The following is a 16,419-nucleotide window of genomic DNA, read 5'->3' on the forward strand; positions in this document are numbered from 1 at the left end:
GTGCAAAATTGCAAAATAGCACAAAATATACTGGACCTACTGATATTGCCAACATCCTGGCAGATAGATTCAGTGCAAACTTCACCTCCCTCTCACCTTCAAAAGGGCCCACAACAATACTGGAAAAGTGTAGTGTCCCAGAAATTACAGAAGCACAGGTGAAAACAGCCCTTTCAAAAGCCAGAAACACAGCATCAATGGGGCCAGATGGTGTCCCAGGCTGCGTCTTGCACAAACTACAGAACTAACTAACCCCCCACCTAAACACGCTGTTCAACCTCAGCCTCTCCACAGGCTACGTGCCCACAGAATGGCACACAGCAATGGTTATTCTGCTCCACAAAGGAGGGGCCACAACTGACCCTGGTAACTATCGCCCCATAAGCCTGACTACCCTGGTCTGCAAGGCTATGAAGACCATCATCATGAAACTCATTAACAAAGACATTGGGGACCTCCAAACACTTGACCCGACACAGTTCAACTTTGCTAAGGGCAGATCTTGCCTACTAAACCTGGTTGACTTCTTCGAGACAGTCAGCAAGGCCACAGATGAGGGAAAGGTGGTTCACACAGCCTACCTTGATCTCGCCAAGGCGGTCACCACCATTCCTCACTTGGGTATTATAGAAATACTCACCAGCCTGAACATAAACCCCTACGTCACAAGATGGGTTGCCAACTGGTTTACAGACAGAACTCACACGGTAAGAATAGCGGGCTCCAGGTCTGACTCTAAACCAGTCACAAGTGGTGTCCCGCAAGGTTCGGTTCTGGGACCCCTACTGTTCGGCATATATTTCTCAGATATACAGGCAAACACAGGAGGACTATGGCTAACCAAGTTCGCTGATGACTGCAAACTGGGAACCATAACTGACTCTCCGGCTGACATGGACATCCTTCAAAAAGGCCTTACTGAGACCGACACCTGGTGTCAAAGTCATGTCCTCAAGCTAAATGCCAAAAAATGCATAGTCATCCCATTTGGGAAAAACAAAACACCCACGAATTACCACACAGGCAGCAGACCCTTAATACAGAAGAGGTAATAAGAGATCTGGAGACCCAGGTAGATAGTAATCTCTCCTTTGACAATCATATTGCCAAAATAGTTAGAAAATCCTTCTGTGTGGCCCATCTAATTACTAAGGGGTTCACATCTAGAAATAATGAGGTTATAGTGTCCCTCTACTGGTCACTCATCAGACCCATCATAGAGTACAATGCCCCATTTGGGATGTACCTCACAAGACACTCCCAACAGCTGGAAAGACCACAAAAGCACTTCGCCAAGAGGATTACTGGCCTCAAACATATGTCCTATGCAGCCCGACTGAAAAAACTCCAGCTGTACTCAGTGGCATATCGCTTACTCAGAGGTGATCTCTGCCTGACTTACAAAGCCATGTCCAATTCAGAATTGATGGACACGCTCCACCTATAGAAATCCAAGTCACTGCGAGGCACGCTCTCTAGTGAGCTAAACCTCGCCACAACAATAAATAGAACATGCTGGAGGGATAGATTCCTGTCACAGAGACTCCCCATGCTTTGGAACAAAATTCCTAACTACATTAGGCAGAGACCCTCACGAACACTCTTCAAGAGAAGCCTTGACGAGTGGATGGGTAAGAGAAAATACACCCCTGGGATCACTTCATTGGCTCTGCTTGACAGAGGATCAATTAATTAATCAATGGGGCGGCGAAAGCCGGCACACTCTGGCTAGGCTTAAAAATACCCTCGGGTAGATATATATATATATATATATATATATATATACACATACATACATACATACACACACACATATATATATATATATATATATATATATATATATACACACACACACACACACACACACACACACACACACACACACACACACACACACACACACATATACAGGAGAAAATACAAAAACTCTACAGAGCTACTGACTTGCTGTTATACCTGAACTCCAAAACCTAGTAATGAAGTGAAACTGATCATAGTGCTGACTGAATGTAGCTGAATGTTGTCCTTCATCTATTGTTGGTATGAGTCATATTATGTGGCTAATTAAATTGTTTCACAAATTAATTAATAAAATTAAGCATAATAAACAAAAATCACCAATATATTTTGTATGAGTAAAACTGGGCCTTGTCAGAAGGAAACAGTTCGCAAATGGAATAAAAGAAGTGAGTTATGTAACTTAAAAAAAAAAAAAAAATACTTGAAGCCTTTGCATTTCTTGTGTTAAGTGTATTCACTTATCTTACGGATTCTGCCCATTAAGGTTAATTTCCAGCTGTCTAATTTTAAGGCTGAAGGCATCAATGCTTCAGAGACAAGTTGTTTCCACACCAACAGATCACAATTTTACATACAACACCATGTAAGATGACAGGAGAATACTAGGCTACCGACCCGGAGGTCATTTTAAGCCTAGCTGTTTCAACCCAATGTAAAACCATAATAGTGCTAGTCACTACCGAAGACTGCATTTAGTGAAGACTGAGCATGTTCAGGAGGGTTGTGGACGCTATCCCTAGTAAGAATTTACGGTGCCCCATCCACTTGTCCAGGTTCCTCTTGAACATTGTCATAGAGGTTCTCTGTCTCACATGAACTGGTAGCCTGTTCCAAAGATGTGGCAGTTGCTGGGAGATAAATCTGTCCTTCTTAAGTCACAGGCCATATTTAAGTCTCTGGAATGGGTAGCCCTAGACCCATTTCATTTCTGGATCTGCAGCAAGTTCATTAGGTTTGGGTCTTGGATTGCTGTGTAAGCCAGGCATAAGTCTCCCCTAAGAAGTCTATATGATACGGTGTATAGTGACAGGGACTTTAGTCTGTGTAAAGCACATGCTGGAGCCCCTTGATCTTCTTTGTTAGAAACCTGTGAGGTCTCTCTAACTGCTGCAGGTGCTTTAGTATGGTACATGCCGAATGGGGTGTTATACTCAATTATGGGCCAGATAAGTGCAGAGTACAGGGGGGTTTACAACTTATTTTGCTCGAGGCGATGCCTTTACTAATTAAGTGTGCTATGTTGAAAGCTTCCTTACTATGGTAGACACATGGTGATAAAAGGTTTATGTTGTTCTCAACCTATGATCCTAGGTCCCTTAGTACTTCATGGGTACTTTGGGTATTGTTGTTGATTTGATAGTGTGAAGGGACATTGTCTGTGCCAAAGGGAATGATGATGCTTTTCTCTGCATTCAGTTTGAGACAATGACTAACACACCAGTCACTGGTCTGCGTGACAGGAGTATACTGACATAATTTGGGGATTCAATGACTGCACCTAGTTTGCAGTCGTTTGCAAACTTGATCAGCCATAACCCCTTAGTTTTGATCTGAACGTCTAAGAAGATAGTAGGGGGCCCATCACTGACCCCTGTGACACCCCTCTGGTTATAAGTCTGCTGGTTGATGTGGAGTCACCCACCTTGATAGTGCGAGTCCAGTTTGTGAATTAGTTGGTAACCCATCTTAAAACAAAGGGGTTTACATTCAGTTTGCTAAGTGTGGGGTGATTGGCTTGGCTTAAAATGACTCACAAGGGCAGGCAGCCTAGTACTAATCGATGAACCTATGAATCTATGATCAGTAATGCCTGAATGTGAGACTGTGTCGAAACATTTGTCATGTCGAAGGATGCTGTGTGCACAGATTTGCCCTCATCAATGGCCTTGTTCACACTTTCAAAGAAATCCACCAGATTTAACAGGCAGGATCTACCCTTCACAAAGCTGAATTGAACAATATCCAGGGTTTGGAGGTCATCTATGTCTTTATTTATGAGGTCCATAATGATACATTCAATGGCCTTACAGATGGGACTGATCAGGCTTATGAGTCTGTAATTCCTGGGTCTGTTGCTAGGCCACCTTTCTGGAGGGGAATAACTGTAGCTGTTCGCCATTCAGCAGGAACAATGCCTGTGGTTAGGCTATGATTGAAAGGGGTACTTAGAGGCGATGCTAGTTCATGTTTTAGCCTGTTTAGAAGAGAGTATGGGTGTCATCTGGTCCCATAGAGGTTGTGTTTTTTGCCTTGGACAGTGCTTTGACGACCTGCATTTTAAGATGTGTAGGGTGGGGGGAATTTGGGGGAGGGTTTGTTATAAGGGAGTGAAATTTTCACCAAACTATCCAGTAGCAGGTTTCCTATCTCTGTGGGGTGTGTGTGTGTGTGTGTGTGTGTGTGTGTGTGTGTGTGTGTGTGTGTGTGTGTGATACAGGTGGCCACTAGTTCTGCACATGCTTATGTCCTACCCTTTAGGTTACATACGTAGCTGTAAAGGCATTATGGTTATGTTCCATTTGGTAATAAACTACGATGCAAAAAAGGCCAGTTTTCACAGCAATACCATAAATAAATTCAAGCTTGTTTTAACATATTGTGTACATTGTCTTTGTTGCAAACTGGTCATCAGCAAGAAAAAAAAAAAAGCTTCTTTAAAGCATACATGGTAGACTAGATAGTACCATAAAATTACAACATGTCAAACAACTTTTAAAACTACTTATCATACCTGAGGGGCCCTGAGGACCTGGTGGCCCTTGAGGCCCCTGGGGACCCACTGGGCCAGGTGATCCCATTAAAGTTGTCCCTGGAATACCAGGGATGCCTGGAATTCCTGGTGGGCCTGGTGGACCTGGAGGGCCCTGAGGTCCTGGTGGGCCTGGGGGTCCTATCTTCTTTCCTAAAACAAAACAGAAAATGAGTTTTATACATAGAACACAACCATTTAATAGATGTGAGTAGGTAAGAAATTCCACACCCTTTACAATCAGAAGCAGTGAAGTGCAGTTTTAAAATTATTTAACAATCTCTGCAGAAGTTAACAAGGAAAAATGATAACAGTACACTCACCCTAACTTTTCATAATTGTGGACATCCTTTGCTACTCGGTCCTTTTCATATTAAAGATGAAGGTGCAAGAGAGCACTTTAAGGCTATCTGCTATGCTGGAGAACACATGGAACAATGAGAAAATACACTGCAAATTATCTGTGGTCCTAAATAACTGGAGTTCTACTTCCTGAAAGGATGCAGCAATTTTAATCAACCTTAAGGGGACACAAACAGCCTAAGATCTGCTAAGCTAAAACGGACCCAGTAAAGTTTCAAACTAAGAGGAAAAGATCAGTCACTTCATCCTGGAGAAGATTACTAAACTGAAAGATGAGATTTCTCAGAGTCTGACAGGATATTACCTACCTACTAATGCCTGTGTTAATAGTGCTGGAAAGGTTATGCAGAACTGGGATACAATGCAAAAGCTATAAAAAGCATACTGGTATCTTTCCTGCTAAAGTGAGCATGATGCCTAGGAAAAAAATGTTCAGTAGACACAGTTTCACAGAATGGTTCAATATTTTCCATATAACCACAACAGAGATGTCTGAAATGAGTAAAGGTCTTAGCTAGTGAGGAGGAAACCACCACAACACTGCAAGGTGAAAGAGAATATTCACTGCTTTGATGCATTATTGTTGTATTAAGTGAAATAATTCACAGAGCACGTCTCTTATAGATACATTACGGTTAACATGCAAATAATTACATGAGAGAAGGAAACACAGACTATATCCTTTGCTCTTTACTGATCTGTGTAGAGCTAAACTAAGTCAGATGTCAAGTATGTGCATCACATGACAGCAAAAAAAAAAAAAAAAGTGCGAAAACTAGGTGGCTAGTTGCGAGGAAATCCTGTTATAGCTTTCAGAAGAAATTAAGGAACGTCATTTGTATAGTAACTCTTCCTTCCTTACAAATGGCTATGCAGTCTAGTCCTTCCTCTACTCAAAAATCACAGAATGATGAGGGAACAATTAGGAGGAGCTTGGTTCTCCAAGTACAGATCATAAAAAGTAACGTCCCCCAATGACTTGAAGAGGAATATGTCAAGGACCAGGCTGAAGCCTCATAGAGTTATAAGGCCTCTAAACAGGAACTGGTATATAGTGCACCAATAAACATCAGCTCCACTGGGTTAAGAATTGAGGAGATGGTACAAAATATATGTCATCTGAAGATATCTCAGTGATAAATTTCTAAATGGTAATCCATTGTTGTTGTTGATGAGGGTGCAAGGACAGGACAGCTTGAAATTCTGTCAGACATAAGCTGAATGCATTTTCCTTCTGTAAGGATCATGCAGTGCCAGTAAAATGTTCTTTATTTTTGGTCTCTCACCTGCCCAAATATCTGTCCGTCAAGTAATCAGATGGCATGCATACTCCACTCATCCTACCAACAGTAGCATTCCTTATTACTCCACTAGGAAGACCTCCCCTCAGTTAAGCAGTGTATTGCTTCAACTAATTCACGCCTACAGCACTGACTGCACCATTACAGATTCACATATTGGGATCTAGTTGTGTGGATTGCCTTGTCCCCATTCAAGAATACACCCCCTGAAAGGCAGACCACACACATACACCCACACAGTGTAATTTAACTGTGGTATTGAACATGCAGTATTTAGTGCAATGGCTATGCTGCTTGCATACGAGAAAATTATTTTAATTAAAAAGCAAGTCAAAAAGGTACATTATGCATTCACTTTAAAAGAGTCTTCTCACATTTCATTTTTTTTTAATTCTCATCTCCAAGCAACTGCTAGCCAGTCTGTCATTAATCAAGAATATGACACTTCACTAACTGTCTGCTGGTAAGAATTAATGAGTTATTGAATAAATACTGTTTTCTTCCCATCAGCGAGATGTGAGGCCTGACCATTAACAAAAAAAAAAAAAAAAACATAAAAAATTATTCAGGGTATGCTCAGTATTTTTATGGCCTAAATCTCTCCTTCGGTCACTGGCAGTTGCTCTGCAATAGTGCAACTTGCTGCACTGGGCCCTGGTGTTTGCTTCCACTACAGTTTTTCAGCTACAGTGCTGTCTTGTTGCCTGGTAAGTTGTGTCTTCTTCCCTTGCTGTTATAACAACTGACCTACAGCAAACAACAGTGACACAGTAGACCGAATTGACACCTACTGCCTGGGAGGGACCAGTGCATACTGACCCATTACTCCTGTGATCCCCAGTCTTGCTCAGTTGCCTGGGTTGCAGTCAGAACTCCATTCCTCAATAGCATGCAGATGGAAATGCCACAGTGATCCTGAACAGCTCTGTTACCAGAAACTGATACACCAAGCACAAAAATGATAGCAGAGAAATCGATAATGGAGGAGGAAGCGCTCATTTATTTTGAAAATCAGAATTTAAGAATCCACCACTGAAAGATCTAGAAAAGCGAAAACAGTTTTTTCAATGTCAGACAAGGGTAACAAGGAATTTTCTTTCTCTTGTGTCAATGCACTCAAAGTAAGACATACTAAATGACATGATGTAATGTGTAAAGACAAAAATCTGTCCACTTATCTGATGCATTCAGACAGACAGTGACAAATTCTAGACCTTCTTCTGGGGGAATGGACAGAAGGCAAAATATTAAATACTAATGCAATAACTGTAACCAGCAGCCCAATAGGTAAATCCTCCATTGCTAAAAGATATCTAACAAAAGTAAAATATAAACACAAGCAACGGAACGAACCAGGCAAAGTCCAAATCAGAGGCAAAAAACACAGATGTCAGTAATGCTGTATAAAAGCATTGATAATGGCAAAAGATCCAAGAACCAAGCAAAAAGTCTTTGGATAATAAAAACAATCCACAGGTTTATTAAACAATGCGCTTTCACAGTGGAGCTTCTTCAGACCAAGTACAAGCTAAAAGGATTCACACTATATATACACATATAATCAAGGCTTTGTCCAATCAAAAGCTGTCCAAATTAATTAATAAACTAACAAATAACAAGCACTCAAATATTGGATAGGTTCCAGCCCTGCATGCTGCTTTTGCATGTCTATTTTAGTATTGCTCATTTGCTTGTTCTGTAACTTTAATGAATGAGCATTCATTGTTTTTAGATGAAGCATTTAATTAAGTGCTTGTTATTTGTTAGTTTATTAATTAATTTGGACAGCTTTTGATTGGACAAAGCCTTGATTATATGTGTATATATAGTGTGAATCCTTTTAGCTTGTACTTGGTCTGAAGAAGCTCCACTGCAAAAGCACTTACCGATTGTTTAATAAACCTATGGATTGTTTTTATTATCCGAAGACTTTTTGCTTGGTTCTTGGACCTTTTGCCATTATCAATGATTTTTTACAGCATTACTGACATCTGTGCTTTTTGCCTCTGATTTGGACTTTTCCTGGTTCGTTCTGTTGCTTGTGTTTATATTTTAAAATATTAAATACACTTAATGGCACGCTGTACAGGTTAATTGTTGTCTTATCTCTTCAAGCATACATCATAGAATGCAAAAGGAATATCAGAAATGCGTACAAAATGTACAGTTGTGTAAAATCTTATCATAACCGTAGATGTTCTTCTCTTCAATGTTGCAGTATTCATTGCAACAAGAATTCTCTGCCAAGGGTCACCCGAGTTCAACCAGTACACCAAAGCCTTTAGGTTGCCATATGTCACATGTATGCTCCTCGCATAGCAAACAGCATAAAGATAATGTCTGGACATAACCTCAGAACCAAGAGCCTCAGTAGAAATGCCAGTCCATGGAGTAGAGAGGTAAACAGTACATCCAGAAGAGAAATGGGCCAGGGGGAGAAGGGAGGGAGTGAATACTGCAACAGTGAAGAGAAGGATGTTCACTGTTATGATAAGATTTACACAACCGTACTATGTCCATCCATTTCACTGTTGCAGTACTCATTACAACAGGGAGAGTGCCAAAGCACAAGAAGAAGAGAGGGAGGAGGAAGGACCAGCAGAGCTCTCTAGGAAACTAAGAAGGATGGCCCTAGCAAAACCAGTTCTAGCTCTGCAAATTCCATCCAACTTGTAGTGCTTGGTAAATGTATGCACAGAAGTCAAGGTGGTTGCCTCAAGAACAGAGTTAGTATCCAAACCCTTGAAAAAAGCAAGAGAAGAAGCTCTAGCTCTATTAAAATGAGCCTTAACAGAAGAAGGAAGGCTCTTTCCATGAAAGGAATGACAGAAAAAATGGCTTTAGAAATCCAAGAAGAAATAGTTTGTTTGGACACAGCCAATCCTAAACACCTAGGATGAAAGGAAACAAAGAGCTGATCAGATTTACAAAAAGTCTTAGTCTTATCCAAATAAAATCTGAGTTGGCTATGTACATCCTACTTGTGCAGGACCTTCTCACTAGCAGATGGTGGAGAACGAAAAAAAAGTGGGTAAATGAATAAACTAAGGGGCAACTCATTTACCACCTTGAGCATAAAAGGACGATTAGTAAGAAGGAACACCCTGTCCTTATGAAAAAACAAAAAAGTAGGGCAAGCTATAAGGCCTTGAAGCTCAGACACCAGTCTGGTAGAAGTAAGAGTTAACAAAAGTACAGTCTTCCAAGAGCAATTTTGCAAGGAAGCTGCAGGCTCAAATGAAGCTCGAGTCAATTACACCAAAACAAAGTTAAGATCTCAGGGAGGAGGAAGAGGCTTCCTGGGAAGCCTAATATGTAGGACTCCTTTAAGAAATTGTTTGGCTTCAAATCTAGACGCTAAAGGAGGTGATAAAGACAGACAGAGAAAGCTGATAAAGTGGGCCTTAACAGAAGAAAAAGCTAACCCAGCTTTGAGCAATTCACACAGATAATAAAGAACCAAAGGAACATTCACAGAAAGTGGATCCAGGTTACAAGAAAGACAACAGAAAACCTCTTCCATTTGGATAAGTAGGATTTCCTATTATGGGATTTTCTAGCCTCCTGCAGGACCCTGAACATGTCCTCAGAAAAACAAAGTGTCTATGTGGAATCAAAATGATATCATCAACACTTTCGGTTGAAGAGTGGAAAGCCTTGTATTGTGTGAGTAGGTCTATCCTGTGAGGTAACTTGTGATGATTGCCCTTAGCTAAATGTAGAAGGAACCAATGTTGTCTAAACCAAAAGGGAGTCACTAGCAAGATTTTGGGAGCATCCTGGAGAATTCTGAACAGGACTTCCGGAATGAGAGGCATAAAGAAACATCCCCGTCCAAGAAGCAACAGGGAAATGTAAAGACTTCCTGAAAAGGGGATGAATTGGGATATGGAGATAAGCATCCTTGAGATCCGCAGATACCATACAAGCCAAGGAAGCAAAAGATAGAACAAAGTCTGAAGGGACAACATTCAAAAATAGGGAACCTTCAGAAATGTATTTAGATGAGAGGTCTAAAACTAGTCTCCAAGAAGCCTCTTTCCTGGGTATGATGAACATAATGGAGTAAAACCACCTCCCTCTTTGGGAAACTGGAACTTCTTGAACAATGCCCTGAGTCAAGAGATCCCGAAGCATCCCTGGAAAGGACAGCTGTTCCTGAGTGGGCTGAGGAATTCCCATAAAACTGGGAACAAATTTCCAGACCACAAAATACCCTTGGCAGATAATGGACAGATCCCAAGAGTCCTTTGCAATCTTTAACCAAACAGGGAGACACAGAAAAAGGTGAAGAGAAAGAGGAATATAGCTGGGAAGAATAGGATAGTCGGACAACACCTGGTTTATAAGGAAAATGGGACTTCTGTGGCAAAGAAGTTTGAGTAGCTTTAGCAGGTGGAGCCCGCTTCCTACTTTTCTTACCCTTGGGGAAGGGCAAGATTGCCTATGAACAAAGGGTGGCTTACTGGGGTAATTTCTCTGAAACAGGTACAGGAGAAATAAAAACATGTTTAAGTTCCTGTAGAGTCTTGCCAGTATCCTGAAGGGACTTATACAAATCAGCAGCAGCTCTGGCATGTTTATTATGCAGAGCAGTATCCATTAACTTAGCCTTAATATCATCAGGCAAAGGCTGAAGCTGAAGCCAAGGACACCTCCTTATCACAGACCCAAAGGCAGTAGCCCTAGAGGAAGCATCTGCCACATCCTAACTACACTAGATGGAATGATGAGCCACATGGGAGGAAGTCCCCAACAGAGAAAGAGCAGAAATATTCCCTTCAGAGTCTGGTAGTTCAGAAAATACCTGACACGTCTGGGAAGGAAGAGCCAACATGTACCTGGACATATGGGTGTGATAACTGGGAGCCCTAAAAGCTAAAGTAGCACAGGGATATACCTTTTTCCTAACCTTTCCATGGTTATAGGTTCATAGGTTGGTAATAGGCTATCAGCCTTAGGGCCTATACAAGCCTAGCCATAACAATTCCCTAGCTATTTCTTCCCACACTAATTTACTTCCCTGGACCCCTGTCTAGCATGGTGACTGAAGTGATCCCTGGGGTGAATTTCCTTTCTCCCATTCAATCGTCAAGGTTCCTTTTGAAGAGGGCCAAAGAGGCACTCTGCTTGACATGCATGGGCAATCTGCATGAGTCTGGGGAGTCTCTGGGTCAGGAACCTATCCCTCCAGCATGTTTTGTTTATTGTTATGACAAGGTTTAGATCCCTGGAGCATGTGGCTCTGAGGGATTGGGATTTCTTTAAGTGTAGCATGCCCAACAGCTCTGGGTTTGACATGGCCTTGTATGTTAAGCAGAGATCTCCTCTGAGTAGACGATATGCGATAGAGTATAGCTTGAGTTTTTTTAAGGCGGTCAGCATAGGGCATCTGCTTTAGGCCTGTGATTCTTTTATTGAGGTATTTCTGCTGCCTTTCCAGTTGTTGCAGATGTCTTGAGAGGTACATACCAAAAGCGGTGTTGTATTCTATAATGGGTCTAATGAGGGATGAGTACAGTGGGACAATGACCTCCTTTTTTCTGGATGAAAAGCCCTTAGTGATGAGGTGTGCCACATAGAAGGATTTCCTGACTTTTGTGGCGATGTGGTTATCTAAGGTGAGACCACTGTCATACTTTCGGTGTTTAGTGTACTGCCACCTATATGGTAATTCATGGGCACATGTTTTTTCCGAAAGGGGATAACTATACATTTCTTGGCACCGAGCTTGAGCCCATGGCTCTGGCACCAAGCATCCGTTTCTGTAAGGCCCTTTTGTACAGTATCCACATTATTTGGGAAGTCAATAATGGCTCCCAGTTTGCAGTCATCTGCGAACTTTGTTAGCCAGAGTTCCTTAGTGTTAGCCTGTACTTCAGAGAAGTAGATGCCAAACAAGAGTGGTCCGAGGACTGAACCCGGAGGTACTCAACTTGTCTGGAGCTGGATTTGGAGTCACCTACTTTTAAAGTGTGGGTTCTATCAGTAAGCCAGTTAGCAACCCATTGGGTGGTGTAGGGATTAATACCCAGCTTAATAAGTTAATCTATGATTCCAGAGTGGGGGATGATGTCAAAGGCCTTGGCAAGGTCTAGATAGGCTGTGTGGATCACCTTACCCTTGTCCATGGCTCTGGAGACTGATTTGAAGAAGTCAATCAGGTTCAGGAGAGAAGATCGGCCCTTCACGAACCCAAACTGGGTGGGGTCCAGTGTTTGAAGGTTGCCAATGTCTTTGTTTACAAGTTCCATGAGAATACGCTCCATGGCCTTTCAGATAAGGTTCATAGGTTTATAGGTTCATACTAGGCTATCTGCCCTAGGGCATTTATAAGCCTAGCCAGAGTGTGTTTGGCTTTCACCACCCATTTTAAATGAATTTTGCTATGCCCTTTTTCAAGGTTAGTATACTGTGCCTCTGTATACTGTGCCTCTGTCTAACAGTGACACAGAAGTGATACCCGGGGTAAACCTACGATCTCCCATCCACTCATCAAGATTCCTCTTGAAGAGAGTCAATGAGGGACTCTGTCTAACCTGGACTGGGATTTTATTCCAGAGTGAAGGGAGCCTCTGGGTTATGAATCTGTCCTATTTATTTCAGTGGTGAGGTTCAAGTCTCTCGAGCACGTAGCTCGATGGGATTTGTATTTTCTGAGGTGCAGCATGTCCATTAATTCCAGGTTGGACATGGCTTTATATGTCAGGCACAGATCGCCTCTGAGCAGGGGGTATGTCACAGAGTAGAGCTGGAGTTTCTTTAACCGGGCAGCACATGGCATCTGTTTGAACCCTTTGATCCTCTAGGTGAGGTACTTTTGGGGTCTTTCCAGTTGCTGCAGGTGTCTGGTAAGGTACATCCCAAAAGAGGCATTGTACTCAATTATGGGCCTGATGAGGGATGAGTAAAGAGGCACGATGACCTCCCCTGATCTAGATGTGAATCCCTTCATGATTAGGTGGGCTATATAAAATATTTTTCTAACCACTTTGGTCATGTGGTTGTCAAAAGAGAGACTGCTATCAACTTGGGTCCCCAGGTTCCTAATTACTTCTTCCGTACTTAATGGATTACCACCTATATGGTAATTTGTGGGCACTTTGTTTTTGCCAAAGGGGATGACTATACACTTTTTGGCATTTAGCTTGAGGCCATGGCTCTGGCACCAATTGTCTGTTTCTATGAGGCCCTTTTGTAGGATGCTTGTGTCGGCTGGAGAGTCGATTATGGCGCCCAGTTTGCAGTCATCTGCGAACTTGGTTAGCCACAGTCCTTCCATGTTGGCCTGTACCTCCGAGAAATATATACCGAACAAGAGAGGTCCCAGGACTGAGCCTTGTGGGACGCCACTTGTAACTGGCTTGAAGTCTGACATGGCTCCAGCAATTCTAACCATGTGGGTTCTGTCCTTGAGCCAGTTTGCAACCCATCTAGTGACATAGGGGTTTATATTTAAGCTGGTGAGCTTATCTATAATGCCCGAGTGGGGTATTGTATTGAAGGCTTTTGCAAGGTCCAGGTAGGCTGTGTGGACCTTCCCCTCGTCAATGGCCTTGGTGACTGTTTCAAAGAAATCGACCAGGTTTAAGAGGCAGGATCTGCCCTTAACAAAGCCGAACTGGGTAGGATCCAGTGTCTGTAGGTCCCCAATATCTTTATTTATGAGGTCCATGATGATCCTTTACATAGCTTTGCAGACCGAGCTAGTCAGGCTTATGGGGCGATAGTTTCCAGGATCTGTTGAGGCACCACCTTTGTGGAGAGGGACCACTGTTGCTGTACGCCACTCTTTGGTTACATATCCTGTAGTAAGGCTGAGATTGAACAGTAGTTTTATGTTTGGGTTTAGCTCTTCTTGGAGTTCATGTAGGACGCAGCTCGGGACACCATCTGGTCCCATTGATGCTGTGTTTTTTGCTTTGGAGAGGGCGGCTCTTACCTGAGCATCTGAGATGTCAGGGGGGCCGCACTCTGCTGGGATAGATATTTGCCCTTTTGGTGAGGAGGGGGGAGAAGTTTGCGCTGAACCTGTCTGCTAGGATGTTGGCAATGTCTGTGGGTTCGGTGTATTTTTTGTCATTTTGGACTAATTCTGAGCATATCTGGGTATTCCCACCCAGGTTCCTAACATAACTAAAGAAAGCCTTGTGATTATCCTTAGTGTCCTGTGCAATTTTTCTCTCAAAGCTGGCCTTAGGCGATTTTATGAGTGCCCATAGTTTTTTGCTAATACTGATCAGAGATGCCTTCCCTTTTTGGGATTTTGCTCTATTAGTAGTAGTAGTAAGTAGTAGCTTCCTCCTTCTATTGTATAGTTTGTTTATGGCTGGGGCCCACCAGACAGGACGCCTGCCTTTGGAGGATTGGGTCTTGGTTTTATTTGGGATTGCATGATCCATGCATTCCTGAAGGTGTTCATAGAATGTGTTTACAAAGGACTCTGCAGTCTGAGCCATATTTTCCACAGGCCCGGGGACTTTGAAGGATTCCACCTCGGTTTTGAGGAGTGTGAAATTTGCTTTAGAGAAGTTTTTCACTGTGGTTTTCTGGGCAGGGGGTGGGGACGGGATGTGAATATCTAGTGAGATTAGTTTATGGTCTGATCTTACCAGTGAGGGATACACTTCTGGTCTGGAGCATAGAGTCCCCATGTTGGTGAAGATCAGGTCCAGTATGTTTTCCCCCCTTGTGGGAGTTGTAACAAGTTGTTCCATAGCATTTGAGTTTATAAATTCTAGGAACCTTTGGGCTAGGGTGTTGGAGCTAGAGTAATGCTCCCAGTCTATGTTTGGGTAGTTGAAGTCGCCCAATATAATGGTGTTTGGAGAGACCTTCATATTTTCCAGTGTTCTCAGGAAGGCAGAGTGGGGTTCCTGGGTTTGGGAGGGTGGTCTGTAGCATGCTATAAACTGGAAGGCAGTTTTACCCACAGTTAGTTGCACATGGATAGTCTCTGATGCTTCGTGCTGTGCCACCAACCTGGAGCAGTGGGTATCTTTGACGAATATTGATACTCCCCCTCCTTTTGTGGTTCGGTCCAGGTTTTGGTGCCAAAAAGCATGGTATGAGGTATAACCTGGTAGTGCTCGGGTGTTCTCGGGAGCCTTTAACCAGGTTTCTGTTACTGCACAGATATCAATGTTCTCCATGCTAAGGAGAGTTTCGAGTGCGTGCATCTTGAGGTTTAGACTTCTGGCGTTGAGTAGCATTACTCTTAGTTTCTTATCCCTTGTGATACCTATGGAGGTGGATTTGTCTTTTGAGCCTTGCCTAAAAAAGGCACTATGGGGGTGGCAAGAGCCTTTGCCAATATCCGAAAGCCCAGGGGTGATAGGTACAAGCCATCCCTAGCGAAGCATCGTGGCTTGTCGAGCATGTCATCCCAGGCTGACAGGCATTGGATCCCCTTTGAATGACACCAATACTTAAGCCAATTGTTGAAATTGATCATCTTGTCTTCATATTGTGGCATCATTCTTGGTGAGGGTAAGATGCTACTCAAGGTCAGTGTCATACCGGCCTGGGCTACATGCTGAGAGAGCTCCTCTATGTCTCTTTTCATGTAGTCCAGGGAGGTACGTCTCAGGTCATTCACACCAGCATGGACAATGACTGAGTCATATTTGTACTTGCCTTGGAGTGACCCGAGTGCTTGTGTTATGTGGCGGATCCTAGTGCCCGACAGGCAGCTCACCGTGACCTTCTCCTTGTTCAGCCTGGTGAACGGGACGTCAGTGTGCCTGATGATAGAGTCACCTATTACAAGTGTATCAGGTGTGTTGTTTAGCCTTAAGGGCTGTGACTGTTCAGCACACTGGCTTTGTGAGCTATGTGTTGCAGGTGTTTTGTTTTGGGGTAGCAGTTGCTTGGGTGTCTGCTTTGGAGGTCTCTGCTGCTTAGGCAGATTTTTATTTAGAGCCTCCGAGTATGTTTTTGTGTGTTTATGTGTTTGGTTTGCTGTCGTAGTAGGTCTATGTGAGACTGGAATTGTAGTGAGTGTGGTTTCCTTCTCCTCCTGACTGGTTACGCCAGTACTGAATTGAGAGAGCTTAGCCTCCAGTTTGGCTATATAGTTGCATCTCTCACATGTGTTGGAATTTGTTGGGAGGAGGAGAGGGTTGTTTGTGTACATGAGGCAGTTGTAACATTGCCTCAAGATTCCCAGATTCACCAGCTGGACCGGAGAGGAGATTGAGAACT

General features: G+C 42.9%; 1 protein-coding gene across 3 annotated transcripts in view; it reads right to left on the reverse strand.

The window, feature by feature from the left end:
- Positions 1–16,419, reverse strand: part of EDA (ectodysplasin A) — a 340,203-nt gene that overhangs the window by 174,354 nt on the left and 149,430 nt on the right. For all 3 annotated transcript variants that reach the window (XM_044057188.1, XM_044057187.1, XM_044057186.1), the window contains exon 4: positions 4,535–4,705. In XM_044057188.1, the coding sequence (XP_043913123.1) occupies positions 4,535–4,705 (171 nt within the window). The remainder of the gene's footprint in view (positions 1–4,534; positions 4,706–16,419) is intronic.

Source organism: Protopterus annectens, chromosome 15.part0 (assembly GCF_019279795.1).
Source record: "Protopterus annectens isolate FY-2018-M chromosome 15.part0, PAN1.0, whole genome shotgun sequence".
Lineage (NCBI taxonomy): Eukaryota > Metazoa > Chordata > Ceratodontiformes > Protopteridae > Protopterus > Protopterus annectens.